The sequence below is a fragment of the Zootoca vivipara genome, chromosome 5 (genome assembly GCF_963506605.1).
Source record: "Zootoca vivipara chromosome 5, rZooViv1.1, whole genome shotgun sequence".
NCBI lineage: Eukaryota > Metazoa > Chordata > Lepidosauria > Squamata > Lacertidae > Zootoca > Zootoca vivipara.
In genome coordinates this window covers 92841427-92857285 of record NC_083280.1, presented here as the reverse complement: position 1 = coordinate 92857285, position 15859 = coordinate 92841427, and the positions used below count along the sequence as shown (strand labels likewise).

Sequence of the window (15859 nt, the reverse complement as noted above, 5' to 3'; positions counted from 1 at the left end):
TAAGAAGGTGCTTTAAGGGAATGTGGGAATTGCAGAAACATGCAAATGAAAGAGGGGGGCCAAATCGCAAAATAAGTTATTGCTAGCAAGAGCTTTTGCGAAGCCTTGAGAAAGATTTATGCCAGTATTTTTTGATGTTTGAGGAAGAATACGGTATGTAAGTCAGAAGAGGGCACTCTTTAACAGGGAAGCTAGTCTGTTAGGACCATGATTAATTCTTACTTCTATTGTCAGTTTTGGATTTGATGATTAGTAATATTAATTATTAATTATTAATAGGACACGGGTGGTGCTGTGGTTTAAACCACTGTGCCGCTTGGACTTGCTGATTGGAAGGTTGGCGGTTCGAGGCCCTGCGATGGGGTGAGCTCCCGTTGTTCGGTCCCAGCTCCTGCCAACCTAGCAGTTCAAAAGCACGTCAAAAAGTGCAAGTAGATAAATAGGTACTGCTCCAGCAGGAAGGTAAACAGCACTTCCGTGCGCTGCTCTGGCTTCGCCAGAAGTGGCTTAGTCATGCTGGCCACATGACCCGAGAAAACTGTCTGCAGAAGCGGACAAACGCCAGCTCCCTCGGCCCGTAAAGTGAGATGAGCGCCGCAACTCCAGAGTCATTCGCAACTGGACTTAACTGTCAGGGGTCCCTTTACCTTTACCTTTAATATTAATTTCAGAATGTTTGCAGTCATTTCCCTAGCTGCACATCAACAAAGAGGTTAAATGGCCTGGAGCAAAAGGAGTTCTTCTTTTGTCTACCTGGAAACTTTGCTCTTCTTTTGTTTTCAATTTTCAAGGAATCCACAAAGCCATAGATGGGTGTGTCAACAGCATGAGCAATCTCTATGCAGGTCTGAAGAATGGCTATTGGACCAAGGAGGCACAGGTGAGTGTCTTCTTCCCACGGAGGAGCATGTGCTGCAGGAGGCTGTGCTGATTTGGAAAAGCGCTTCTTCTAATTAGGCAGTCTCTAATATGCACATGTGGGATGCGGGTGGCGCTGTGGGTTAAACCACAGAGCCTAGGGCAGGGGTACCCAAACTAAGGCCCGGGGGCCGGATGCGGCCCAATCGCCTTTTCAATCCGGCCTGGAGACGGTCCGGGAATCAGCATGTTTTTACATGAGTAGAATGTGTCCTTTTATTTAAAATGCATCTCTGGGTTATTTGTGGGGCATAGGGTTTGTTCATATTTTTTTTCAAAATATAGTCTGGCCCCCCACAAGGTCTGAGGGACAGTGGACCAGCCCCCTGCTGAAAAAGTTTGGTGACCTAGGGCTTGCCGATCAGAAGGTTGGTGGTTTGAATCCCTGCAACGGGGTGAGCTCCCGTTGCTCCGTCCCAGTTCCTGCCAACCTAGCAGTTCGAAAGCACGGAAAAGTGCAAGTAGATAAATAGGGACCGCTACAGCAGGAAGGTAAACAGCGTTTCCATGTGCTGCTCTGGTTTTCCAGAAGTGGCTTTGTCATGCTGGCCACATGACCTGGAAGCTGTACGCCGGCTCCCACGGCCAATAATGTGAGATGAGTGCACATAGATAAAAGACACCACTGTCATTCATGCATCTGGTGCCTCATTTTGGCTTTTTCAGGGCACAGGTTTGACTAGAGCAAGACACAAATGTTGAACGTAGGGGCCATGGGCCGTGATCCCTTTCCAATGCCACCTCCAAGTTTCTGAGACCCTTTCATCAGTGCACAGTTTCTGTGTTGGCTGGTTGACAATTTTAAAGCATTTATTAAAACTGGGATAAAGTGGAAGATCGTGTTCTAAAATAACTGATTATGGAGGTAATTAACTGAATAGTTCAAACTGGAGGTATTGCTATACTTTCGATTCAGTTTAATAGAGTGCTTTCAGATTCCAGTTTCATATCTGTGCAGGCTTCGGGCAGAAAATCTAGAAAGTGCTAAAGTTTTATCAATTGCTTAAATGCCAGTGAAGTCAAATAAAATTGATTGAACATAAGAGTTAGCAAAGAAGATAGAAATCGATGTCTTCTTTAAAACTGGGTAGAGAACTTCTTTACTGATTGAGCATCATTATAATACAAATAGCCCACTTTAGAAGAAGAAAAAAAGAGCATTGGTGCAACAAAAGGATTTGACTTGCCTTCGTGAAAAAATGTGTTTGTCATATAGACTTATATTTACTGCATTGTTATGAGTCATGGGGAAAATGGATTATGGAGTGTCATAAAGTCCATCTGATGGGATTGTATTGATTTATAAAACTCTACTTGGCAAACAAAAATGCTTGCCGGTGCACATTTTCTTCTGCAGTATTACATAGATCAACCTTAACCAATGGTTGAAATGGGAATGAAAGGCCATTGTGTGAGTGGGGCAGGCGAGGGGATGAAAGGGGCCCACTCTGAATTATGCCAGAGCCCAAGAAACTCCAGAGGGCAGCTCCCACCATTTCCTCCCTAGGCGTAGGAAGAGACCAGCCGGGCCTCCGATCTACCAAGAGGCCGGTAGAGGGGCGGCATGGGGTGGTTCTGCCCAGGAGGCAGCAGATGTGACCTACAAGGGGGCAGTGTAGCAGTGCCATCGGGCAGTGTATTCCTTGGAGGCTGGATCTGCTGCTTTTGTGGATCCTGCCACCTGAGATGGTCACCTCACCTTGCTTCATGGGTGGGATAGCCCCACATACTACATATAGTCTATGCACCCTGAATTCTCCTCTGCTCTAGCCTCCTTTTTCTAATAGCCAGCGTGTTCTATAGCCTGTCTATCCTCACAGCAACCCTGTAAAGTAGACCCCAGATCCAGTACTAGCACCTTAAAGGTAAAGGGGCCCCTGACCATCAGGTCCAGTCGTGTCCGACTCTGGGGTTGCGGCGCTCATCTCGCTCTATAGGCCGAGGGAGCCGGTGTTTGTCCGCAGACAGCTTCCGGGTCATGCGGCCAGCATGACAAAGCTGCTTCTGGCGAACCAGAGCAGCGCACGGAAACGCCGTTTACCTTCCCGCCGGAGCGGTCCCTATTTATCAACTTGCACTTTGAAGTGCTTTCGAACTGCTAGGTGGGCAGGAGCTGGGACCAAGCAACGGGAGCTCACCCTGTTGCAGGGATTCGAACCGCCGACCTTCTGATCAGCAGCCCTAGACTCTGTGGTTTAAGCGACCGGCAAATTTATTGTGGTGTAAGCTGCCTTGGGCTGGAATCTTTTTTATCACCCATTTCCACCACCCCTCCCCACCCTTTCTCTACATATAAGCGTCTGGGGACTTCTATTTCAGTGTATCTGACGAAGTGTGCATGCACACGAAAGCTCATACCAAAATAAAAACTTAGTTGGTCTTTAAGGTGCTGCTGGAAGGAATTTTTTTATTCTGTTTCGACTACGTCAGACCAACACGGCTACCTACCTGCAACTAGCACCATTCTTGGTAAGCCATGCAATATTACATTTGCTAGGGTTTAAGGTGCTGCTGGACTAGTATGTCATTCCTAATGTAAAACCATGGCTAGTTGGAAATTCTGGGAATGCAAAAGCTGGATGTAGATGGCACAAATTTGCCCATGGGAATTCGTTTGCAGATACCAGTAGGGATAACTAAATAGGGATAAGAGACCCCATATCCAGGAATGGAATATTGCAAAATCCATTCTACTTTTTAATTGAGTGCATTCTGTACTGCATATATCTGTGTGGGCTTGTGTGTGGGTGTACACAGTCTTTTGGTACCCCTGTTATTCTCTGGATAAATGCCAACACTTTGCTAATCCAGCAGTTTTCAGACCTTCTTCTTTGGGGCATTATTTTCACATTAACTTGAACACCCTGGAGGCCCTGTTGCATCAAAGAGATTCTGGGGCATGTTCCAATTTGTGTTGTCCACACAACAACCTGGCTCAAGTCTGTTAGGCTTCATGCTTGCTTTCTGTGTCATACGTATCCAATATTACCCAGGTGCTGCAATGGTGGACAGGCAGCTCTTCTCATTGAGACACCTTAGACATCTCCAAAGAATACCAGGCACTGCCAGAATGCCATCTGAAAACCACGGCATTGACTGTATGAGCAGATCAGATGGAATCTGCATCTTACAGTGTTGAGTTTTTGCCATCCACATAATGAGGTCATGAGCAGAGGAGATATTTTAATGCTATTCACAGTCTTTTGAAATTAAAAATAAAATATACAGCTTAAGTCAACCAAGTTTCCCTTCATTGCTTCAATCCATTTCTGTTTTGTATCAAAGTATTATACAAGCTGAAGTCTTTCATACTGAACAATTAGGGAGAAAAAGAAAGAGAGAGAAATCTGTCCATGCAATACAGACTCGTTTTGCCAGAAAAACTTGGTTCGGAAGGATAAATCAGGTTGGAAGTTACTCATCATAGAGAATGTCTGGCAAGGAGCTGAGTTTGCTGACTGTGTTGAACAAATGTTTGATAACAGACATTTAAAATTGAGCAACAGAAACCTTTGTTTTCCCTGTTTAAAATAATTAAAAATTAGAATATTAGAATATTGTCAGACAAAAGCCTATTCTATTTCCTCCCCCACCCACCCACCAAGAGCTATCTTTGACTGCATATTGGTTGTGGTACATTTAAATAATTGTTTTAATAAAATACATCTTTAGGTCAAAGGTTAGGGGTGTCATCAGTAGTAGGTCAGAATGTTCCACTTGCTGCTGCTTAAGATAATTATTGGTTCACGGCGCTCTGACTTCAGTAAGCAATCAAGCACAGTATTGATTTCCTTCTTCCAGTACATATCTAAACAAGAGGACTTGTAGACCAGAAAGGAGAGGGGGAAACAAAAAACAGTCATGTGTACAACCAAGTGGGAAGGTGTTCATCAGCTGGATAAAAGGTCCATGCAAGTTTTTAGTTAAGTTCAGGAAATTAGCATGGCTGATAAGAGCTGTTCTGCACCTCCCTCTTTTATTCCTTTTTCAAAATGGCAGAATGGCAGGTGACACTTTTATACCTCACAAGTCCAAAGGGGATTGCCGAAACAGCCTTGCTGCAGATCCCATGAAACAATAAGTTAGTTTTGGAACAAGCTTATGTCCCCAAAATGCTGGAGAGTAGAGGTCCAGTGGTTTGGTTTTTTTTTTTTTAGCAAACAAACCGGGTTCATTTCAAACAAGATGGAAATTTTGTTTGAGCCTCCTAGCTCTTTGTAAACATCCACATAAAATGCCATGGGGAAAGTTCACATATATTGCATTTTATTTCCAGTTATCTTGTCCATGCAAGTTTCTACTTGGATGAAGTTCCTAGAGGTAATTGAAGCTCAGACACTCCGCGGCGCCCTCTCAAACTCATGGGTCCTCCTATTCCTGCCTTTCTTGTTCTCTTGTAGATGCTTCCACTTGTTTGTGTTCACCTGGGCATTGGCGGGCCTCTGGCGCCGTTGCTTGCGGTCCCTTTTCCACACCTGCTCACAAAACTCATCCATGGTGTTGAGGTTGGGGTGGTTGATGAGCTGCATGAAGTCCCTGTACCAGACCTTCTGGCTTGGGGTCATGCTGTTGGAAGCCTCCTTGATCTTGGAGGTCTCTCCCTCTTCCTCTTTATGAAGCAGCTCTTCAAGGTGCTCCGTGTCGATGATCTCCAGGGTCACCTTGAGGAGAGTTTGCATGAAGCCGTGCTCCACAGCGTGGCAGAAGTAAATGCCCGAGTCCTTCCGCTGCAAGCTCCGCAGCAGTAGACCTTGCTCTGTCCGGATCAGGCGATCATCTACTTTGATCTGTCAAGGAGGCAAAGAAAAGGGTCACTGTTCTCAATAGTCTTCTCCGGCTCTCTCACAAAGCCTCAACACCGTGTGCCAGCATCACGTAGTAGACTTGGATAGCAGAAGACTGGGATTTGAAACTGTACTCAGCCATGAAGCTGACTGAACAAGACTTTAGTTGACTTAGCCTCAACTACCTAACTTTGATAGAAAAACGGAATGCTACTCTAACCTTTTTGGAAGGGATGGGGATCTCATTATGATAAACGCCATGCTCTCTGAAACCATTCAAGAACTCGGTAAAACAACCAAGCGTATTATGAGCCTGTTTGCCCTGAAATGGAATTTCCAGCACACCTCGTCGTATGCTACAGTGTCAGAAATGGAGGCAAAAATGTTACAGGGCAGAAAAAAAATGTTAGGATATCAAATGGCTACAAAAATGAATCTATGGGAATCAGGGCAGCGAAAGAGACCTCCATGCATGCAGCTTCCCACTTCAAAAGTTTAAGCGGAGCTTAGGAGTTATGGGGCAGGAGTAGGCATCCTCTGGTCCAAATCTAGGTCTCTAAGTGAAGCCGTGTCTCCCACTTCCCCACTGCCAATGAAGAAACAAAAGAGCTTTTCAGCCACAGCTTGTGTAGTAATGATACCTGGCCAAAGATCCTTTTGGGAGACAAGGGCTAGTGAAGATGCCCGCCTGCCATCTTCCATTTCTTTGCCAAAGGGTATTGTGTATGTGTGTACACTTTTATAAATAATACACACATTGGCACAAACACTTTGGCTGCAATCCTGCGTCCACTTACCTGAGATTAAGTCCCACTTAACTCAGTAAGCATGAGTCTGAGTGAACATGTGAAGGATTCCACAAATGATAAAATCCACCAACTTTATCCATGTGGCTAAAGAAGGGCAAATGCCAGGTGCTATTTTGTACCATGAGAGGTCATATAGAGCTGCGATCCTCAACCTTGGGCCTCCACATGTTTTTGGCCTACAACTCCCATGATCCCTAGCTAGCAGGACCAGTGGTCAGGGATCATGCGAATTGTAGCCTCAAAACATCTGGAGGCCCAAGGTTGAGGACCACTGATATAGAGCATGCTCTATTCTTCCCACCCCCTTTTTTGGGGGAAAAACCACCCAACCCTCAAATAATGAGCTTTTAGAAACTTAACTATACAAAACCTCTAGCTGCGGCCTTGGCAGGTATTTTTTCACCTGAATAAAATATGTCCCTTGGATTCTTCATGCAAAATAACATTTAACTGTCTCTTTCTTTCTTTCTTTCTTTCTTTCTTTCTTTCTTTCTTTCTTTCTTTCTTTCTTTCTTTCTTTCTTTCTTTCTTTCCTCTCCCCCACCCTCAGGTGGCATCTAGCCAGCAGGGGAAAGGTTATTCTGTTAAAAATGAGGTGATGAAGTGGCCTTCCAGACTTGTAGGATGTCTACATTCCTACTAATCCCCCAGAGCACCTGGGGAAATGAAAAGCACAACCATATTATTATATAGGTAACTATGCAAGGGCAGGAGTGGGGACACCAAACTCCTCACTGAACCATTTCAGTCTATAACAACCAGGAAAGCATTTTCTTTCCATCAGGATTACTTCAGAAGCCATTCATCCTCATGAGGGTCTCAGGGCCTCTTTGCTGCTGTTGCTGCTGCTGCAAGGTGCAAAGATAGTGCAGATTGAGGATACGGGAAAGGCATTGCTTTGAGCTCCTGAAGTGAAGATCATCATGGAAGCAAAAAACAAATGGCCATCATGGAGGGACTTTAAGAGCTTACACCAGGCATCCCCAAACTTCGGCCCTCCAGGTGTTTTGGACTACAATTCCCATCATCCCTGACCACTGGTCCTCTTAGCTAGGGATCATGGGAGTTGTAGGCCGAAACATCTGGAGGGCCGCAGTTTGGGGGTGCCTGGCTTACATTAACAATGGGTTTAGCACAGCAGCTGAGTCCCTGAGCTCAAGGAGATCTATTTACCTCCTAAGGATGGGAGAGTCTGGCTCTCTAGACATCTTAAAGCTGGTGCCCATCTAATCACTGTTCCTTATGAGGTAAATATTGGGCCTTGCGGCAAGGATATAGAGGCTGCCACTTCCCAAATGCCTCCACAGTCACTCCTAAGGCTGGCAGGTTTGGAAGCAGCCCAATTTATTTGAGATGCTTCCACACCCAACTCTTCTGCTTTTTTAGCGGGGGGAAGCAATAAAACTACAAACTTGTGTCTTGGTCATTTCAGACAGAAGATGGAGCCCCACTGTCTGAAATGCAACAACTGAAAGCAACAACTGAATGTTGCTTTATTTTTATTTATTTAAAGTGCCCTGCAATATGTTAGGGAGAAAGCTATACTATAGCCTTTCTCCCTGACATCTCATCTATGTGGAGGGTGTTGTTGTTGTTGTTGTTGTTGTTGTAAGCAGGAGCATTTAATCATGTGAGTCCTGCCCCTACAGCCCGAATTGGTACAGCTGAGACCCACGTGTCCCAGATTCTTGAGAACTGGGCCAGAGAGACTGAACATATTGAAGCAGAAAGTCCTGGGATGCACTTTCAAGAGCCCATACCTCTTCCTTTCGGTCATCATTTTGCTTCTGGAATTGCCAATAGACCAGAGCACGCTGAGATTTGGGGCTGCATTCCAGGAAAGTGCTGCTGTTCTCCACTCCATAGATGATCTTCTCTTCCAGCCCATGTCCACTTGGATTATCTGCAGGGAACAATGAACATCTAAATGTTACTAGAAGAACTGAACGTAAGGCCCTGCATTGACTCTGCCCACCCAGGCTGGCTGTTGCATCCTTCTGGGCAGGAAAGAGTAGAAAGGGCTTCCTGGTCCAGCTGAGACTTTCTTGACCAATGAAGACGTCTGGTGAGCCCCTGTCTTTGAAGAAGGGCTGCAGCACAGTGGGAGGCACAAGCGCCTACGTTCTATCATCTCCAGGTAGGGCTGAGAGAGACACCCACCTAAAACCCCGCAAAGCCACTGCAGATCAGAGCAGGTGATACGGAACGATATGGACTGACAGTCTAACTCAGGATATGTACAGATTAGCGGTTCAAAACACAGCAACGCCATTTCCCCAGCTACATTTCGAGTTGCATTAGCCTGCTGCTGGTGTGTACACCAGAGAGGGGATATCTCCACCTGGTGCACATTACCTGCTTGGTTCCCCCACCCCTGTAACCTCCCCAGCTGTCACCTGTCCATGGACAGTGACTGTCTCAAACGTACACACCTCGGCTTAACAGGGAACATGGCTTGAGTTTCCCTTTTGGGTTGAAGCTGGTTTGAGGGAAAACACCTAAAACAGTAGTATTTCTTAATAAACTACAGTGAAATGTCATGTGTAGACCAAATCCTGAGCCAGCAGTGGGAGCGGACTGGAGCCCAGGGGGAAAGGCAACATGGGAGACACCTGGCTTGAGAGCAGTACATGTGAAAAGGATCTAGGAGTCTTGGTAGACCAAAAACTTGACATGAGTCAACAGTGTGATGCAGCAGCTAAAAAAGCCAATGCAATTCTGGGCTGCATCAATAGGAGTATAGCATCTAGATCAAGGGAAGTAATAGTACCACTGTATTCTGCTCTGGTCAGACCTCACCAGAAGTACTGTGTCCAGTTCTGGGCACTACAGTTCAAGAAGGATACTGACAAGCTGGAACGTGTCCAGAAGAGGGCAACCAAAATGGTCAAAGGCCTGGAAACGATGCCTTATGAGGAACAGCTTATGGAGTTGGGTATGTTTAGCCTGGAGAAGAGAAGGTTAAGGGGTGATATGATAGCCATGTTCAAATATATAAAAGGATGTCATATAGAGGAGGGAGAAAGGTTGTTTTCTGCTGCTCCAGAGAAGTGGACACGGAGCAATGGATTCAAACTACAGGAAAGAAGATTCCACCTAAACATTAGGAAGAACTTCCTGACAGTAAGAGCTGTTCGACAGTAGAATTTGCTGCCAAGGAGTGTGGTGGAGTCTCCTTCTTTGGAGGTCTTTAAGCAGAGGCTTGACAGCCATATGTCAAGAATGCTTTGATGGTGTTTCCTGCTTGGCAGGGGGTTGGACTGGATGACCCTTGTGGTCTCTTCCAACTCTATGATTCTATGTGCACAGCCTCCGTCTTGTGTAGCTTCTTGGTCTTGCTTCTTCTTCAGTCCTGACTCGCTCTTTGGGCCCAGCTATTGGCTTGTCAGAGCTTCTGGTCCTGGCTCACCTCAGGCTGCTTGCTGCCATGGTCGAGCCCTGACCTTCCTGAATTTGTGTCCCAGAAGGGAGAGGGGAGCGAGTGCATGATCCCAGAGGATATTTTAGCTCATTTACGTATTACTAAACCATCAGGAATGACTGCACTAGTCCTAGGCTTGCTCTTTTCTTAAATGGGAGTCAATTTTATTTACAGTGGTACCTCGACTTACGAAGGCGATCCGTTCTGCGGCGCTCTTCGTAAGTCGAAACCTTCGGATGTAAAAGCGTCCATTTTGCGCATGTGCGAAGTGCAGTTTTGCGCTTTGCGCAGGCGCAGACCGCGCACACGGCGAAAATACTTCTGGGTTTGCCGACTTCGTAAGTCGAAACCTTCGTAAGTTGAGGCATTCGTAAGTCGAGGTACCTCTGTGTGTGTGTGTGTGTGTGTCACATACTTGGGCATTAATTAATTATTATACGGCAAAGATTTTTTAAAAAACAAATATATTAATTCATGGCACAAGTTGACTCACTTTATCCCTTTAGCTTCATTTCATTGGCTTAAAAGATGAGATATTTTTCAAATGGGTGAACAAGTTTTCAATAGTTTGGGTGTGGTGTCAGAAGATCTAATTGTGCCTCAAGAGGTCTATGATCTACTTCAACATAAAGCCATAAAAATGTAAGGCTTTCAAAAATAAAATAAAATACCGAAGTGTGTTTAGGTCATATGGCACTGCAGTTTGCTGCAGCAGCTGTTAATGACCAGAAATCTTGTTTTTGTGGAAACATTATTCAATTAATCATTTCCTCTTGTAAGCTGTAATAATTTATGGAAACATAACAAGCCTAATAAACCAGACCTTGCGGACGAGTGAAAGAAAGTGAAATAAATTACTTCCTTTTTGTAACAACATTGTTTTCAAGTTATCCATCAATTTGCAAGAATTGTTGGCTAGCCTTTGGATTTATATGGCAGTTGCTTCTGCTGCAGCCCCACAAAGGCATTAAGGTCTAAGATTTCAAGACTTCATTTCAACCACCCCTCTCCTTTTAAAATGGGATTTAAATTGCAATGGTCCAATAACTATCGGGAGCAAATACACAAGAAAGGATAAGCAAAAACAGAAAGGCAGGTTTACACCATGTGCTGTATGTTTTTCTACTTGTGAAATAGGTTGCCCAAGAAGCAGGACAATTTCCTCCATATGCCAAAGCATGAAAACTGCTTCCGAGTCCACAATACTAGCCCTCTTGGGCAGGCATTTTGAAAAGGTGTTAATGTTTATTTTCCTTCTGCTCATGGCTCTTAGGCTGCCACAGAGGACACATTGTTAGACGAGAGCCTAGGAAAAAAAATGGATTACTCTAAAGAGTGTCATGGGATTGCTGAACATCATTATTTTTTCCTGCAACGGGCAACAGTCCTCAGCAATGTCCAAGGGTGTTTAGATCGCACAGTGTTACTTTGATTAAGATTGGTCTTTTTGGTGGTGGGGTTTGCTTGAATCTTTACAGAACCCCATTTTTGTTTGTTTGTTCTAGAAATGAGGGATATGTGACCAAGAGCCTCTTGCAGTGCAATCCATTGTCAAGTCTTGTTTGACTTCATGTTGGCTGTGTACTAACCTAGCAAACAAAAAAGCTGTTTGCTAAACTGTGGTGCCAAGAAAAAGAAAGCTGGCAGGTCAGTTGCTCTGATGTTGACACAGGAACCGGACATTAACGACATGCAGCCATCCAGACGCAAGTGGGGATATGTGTGAATAAAATGAATTCTTGCCACCCAGCGTGTAGAAACGACATATCAAGTCATCAACAGACACCAAATCAATAAGAAAAATGAATTGTTCCAGTTTTCTTTTCTCTTCGGATTGTGATAACTCGATTCCCAGCAAGTAAATGCAACACTCCCTTAATAGGGGGATGAGCAGAGCGACTTTGAGTTTCATCTTAGAAATGGATCTACTTGAGAAGCATTGTGTCAGGGGATTGGGAATGAACAGCAACATGGAAAACTTTATTTCTAATGGCAGCAGAACAAAGTCTTATTGGGCTGTATACACACTACAACTTTAAAGTGCACATCCAGAGCACATTCTCCCCCTCTAAGAATTCTGGGCCCTGTAGTTTGTTAAGGGTTGCAGGGAATTATGACTTTGTGACCAGATTTCTTTGAGTGAGTGGGAAGAGTGCTTCAAATGTGGTTTTAAAATATTGTGTTTACATAGGGCCTGGTTGTCTACCCATTCCTGTTTACTCTGTATCCAGCGTTCCCCCTCTCTCGGTTTGGGAAGTGGTGTGCGCAAGACATTAGCCACAATCCATGCCTATGGTGCTGGAGGAGACTCTTGAGAGTCCCATGGACTGCAAGAAGATCAAACCTATCCATTCTTAAGGAAATCAGCCCTGAGTGCTCACTGGAAGGACAGATCCTGAAGCGGAGGCTCCAATACTTTGGCCACCTCATGAGAAGAGAAGACTCCCTGGAAAAGACCCTGATGTTGGGAGAGATGGAGGGCACGAGGAGAAGGGGACGACAGAGGACGAGATGGTTGGGCAGTGTTCTCGAAGCTACGAACATGAGTCTGACCAAACTGGGGGAGGCAGTGGAAGACAGGAGTGCCTGGCGTGCTCTGGTCCATGGGGTCACGAAGAGTCGGACAGGACTAAACAACTAAACAACAACAAACAACATATCTATCCTGTATCTGTCTCGTTGTTGTTGTTTTTCTAACGCCTGCATATGAAGGATTATCTAGTCAGACCAGGATTATCTAGCATAAAACCAGGAATAGCTGCATCTCTCCAGTAGAGGGCAGTGCAGCATAAGATCAAAAGCTGTGTTTTCCACTCTCATACTGTACTGGAATGTGAATAATTGCTGAACTGGGGGAAATGGTTTATGTCCCATCCTGTTGCCTGGCCTGGGAATTTTAAATCAACAACCATATACTTTATAGTGCTATTTAACTGCCCCAATACAAGCAAAACGAAGAGAGACAAGCAGCTATCAATCAACAACCAGAGTGAACCACTGTTGAACCAAAACAAGGTTGTTGGTTGGTTTAACCAACTCGCCCCAGTTAGGCTGCAACCCTCTAGGCTCACTTTCCTCATTGAATTCAGTGGACTTACTTCCGAGTAGGCAAGCACAGAACTGCGCTGTAAGTGATTTCACATGGCTTGGTGGCAAGCAAGCTCATTTTGAAGGGGACCATCTTGCTTCCTCTGGGGAGGAAGGTCTGGCTGCATCATTCAGTCCCCCACCTTTTCCAGATACGAAGGGTGCAAGTTCAACATACATTGTAGAAGGCTTGCGTCCACAGAGCCTACAGACATGCAAAGCCTCCTTCAATGCCAGGTTGGGCCACTGGCCTCCTGCAGCCCAGAAAGAAACTCTCATGCAGAGATCTTTCCCATCCTTGCCTCCTTTTCACTGGAGTTGCCAGGAGTTGATCCTATGACCTTCTGCAGGCAAAGCATGTGAAGGAACTTTGCCACTTCGTAGTCTTCCATCAGGCAGTGGGGCTCATTTTAAAGTCAGCGCTATGGCTGAACATCATGAACTACTTCGAAATCGTTTCCTCATCATGGGCTGCAAATCAGCCTAACTCCTTAATAATGCAGAAATTAGGTAGCGCGGGCACGGGTGGCGCTGTGGGTTAAACCACAGAGCCTAGGGCTTGCCGATCGAAAGGTCGGCAGTTCAAATCCCTGCGACGGGGTGCGACGGTCCCAGCTCCTGCCAACCTAGCAGTTCGAAAGCACGTCAAAGTGCAAGTAGATAAATAGGTACCGCTCCGGTGGGAAGGTAAACTGCATTTCCGTGCGCTGCTATGGTTCGCCAGAAGCGGCTTAGTCATGCTGGCCACATGACCCGGAAGCTGTATGCCGGCTCCCTCGGCCAATAACACGAGATGAGCGCCGCAACCCCAGAGTCGTCCGCGACTGGACCTAATGGTCAGGGGTACCTTTACCTTTAAAGCAACATCTTGAGCAGTCAGGGCAGCATTTTGGCCCCGTGAATAAAATCCACAGAACATTTATGAAAATTATTAATATTTCAGCCATAAAATGGTGAAAAATTCTGGCTTTGGGGCTACAATACTCTGGTTATACCACTTTAACAAAGTTCAAGATTTTTGTGCTATTGGCCTATAACTAAGGAGACTGAATAAAGCAGACCCCCATACCCAGCATGTTTACTTGGAAGTAAGTCCCACTGAATTCAGTGGGGCATATTCCCAGATATGCATTGAACTGCAGCAACTGAATGGACTTACTCCTAAGTAAACACAAACCATTTCTCCACATTGTAATGCAACCCCTTCCACTTTGCATTTATCGTATTAACCAAAAGATACATACAAAATTACACGTATTAGGGAAAAGCATGCCGGGGGCGGTGGGAGTAAAATGAATGCACAATAATTTAGTAAGGTGTAAATCAGGGCGCAGACAGTTCTATCACTTACAGCACAATAGTAAGTGTGTCTACTCAGAAGCAAATTCTTCATCTCCATTAGGAGTTATTCCTACATAAGTATATCATAGAACCATACCGTAGAATTGTAGAGTTGGAAGGGACCCTGAGGGTCATCTAATCCAACCCCCTGCAATGCAGCCATCGCAATCAAAACACTGCAGCCTTAGGCTACAATTGTACAGTTGAGAGCAGTGCTTTTTTTCTTTCTTTCTAAAAAATGTTTATGGGTACTCCATAGCTGCCAAGTTTTCCCTTTTCTCGCGAGGAAGCCTATTCAGCATAATGGAAAATCCCTTAAAAAAAGGGATAACTTGGCAGCTATGGGGTACTCTCAGGGCCGGATTTAGGTTTAATGAGACCCTAAGCTACTGAAAGTAACGGGGCCCTTTATATGTCCAGCTGTCCTTTGTCAACAACAAATTGTCACTGTTTTTTGTGTTGAATATATGCCATATGGTAGTTTATGGGCTTAATAGGTATCTAAAGCCATTTGCCCCTGTTGCTGCATGTAGGTTTTATTTTGTTTTTTTAATCTTATATTTTGGAAATGTACATCCAGGGTTTTTTCCTTTAATTTCCCCCCCCCCAAGAGAGTGGGACCCTAAGCTATAGCTTGTTTAGCTTATACGTAAATCTGGCACTGGGTACTCTCATTTTGACTCAAGGAAATCACCATTTTATAGTTTAAATCGGGGAAAATAAATACAGTGAATGGACCAAAGTACAAAGATTCACAAAATGTTTACCCCTGCGTCCCTCCAGAAAAAAAAAGCACTGCTTGAGAGTAAACCTTTTTGAACTCAGTGGGCTATACCTCCAGGTAAACATATATAGGAGGCTGTTATTATGCTTGTTTTCCTAGAGGTAAAGAGGAATAGATTTGCTCTGGTTCCATTCCTGACCCTTTCCAAGGTGGCTGAGTCAGGATCCACTTACCATGATGCTGTAAGTCAGAGCAGTGAGTCAGGGGGTCACCATTTCGGATGTCTTGTCGTCTAGTGCGTCTAAAGGAAACATATTAGAGACACCAGTAAATCTCTATTGCATTCATTCACTGTATTTTCAACATATATAAAGGGGGGGATACTTTAGAAGGGCAGCCTGACCCGCAGAAACTGAGCTGGTGAATATTTTCTTGGCTTAAAAACAATTTGGGGGAGTTTCTCCTGCTGCATGCCTCTGTCAGGAAAGCAAATGGGTCAAACCGGCAACACTAGGGAGATTATTAGTTATATTGAGAGAGAGGTGTCACCCAAAGATATGGATGCTTGAAGGAAATGACCCATTCCTTTTGGGAACAGCATTAAAAAACCATTTTCTGTCAGCGTTCGCATTCAAAATTCAATAATTCCAACCAAAGGGAGCATTGTTGTTGCAGTAGCCGAGGCCCTGAGGGGTATTGATTACAACTAAATTAAGTGTCTGAGATGCAGGCAGTTTGATTCAGGAGAGTTCGGCGTGCGCACCAGGGAGCCATA

The 15859-nt window shown here is 44.9% G+C and overlaps 1 protein-coding gene across 1 annotated transcript in view; it reads right to left on the bottom strand.

The window, feature by feature from the left end:
- Nucleotides 1-3975: 3975 nt before the first annotated feature.
- The window catches only part of SEMA3A (semaphorin 3A), a 202286-nt gene continuing 190402 nt past the window's right edge, over nucleotides 3976-15859 (bottom strand). Inside the window, exons 15-17 of the mRNA XM_035137741.2 lie at nucleotides 15318-15385; nucleotides 8272-8414; nucleotides 3976-5705 (exon numbers count right to left, since the gene is read on the bottom strand). Coding sequence (XP_034993632.1) covers nucleotides 5250-5705; nucleotides 8272-8414; nucleotides 15318-15385 — 667 coding nt within the window. The 3' untranslated portion in view covers nucleotides 3976-5249. The remainder of the gene's footprint in view (nucleotides 5706-8271; nucleotides 8415-15317; nucleotides 15386-15859) is intronic.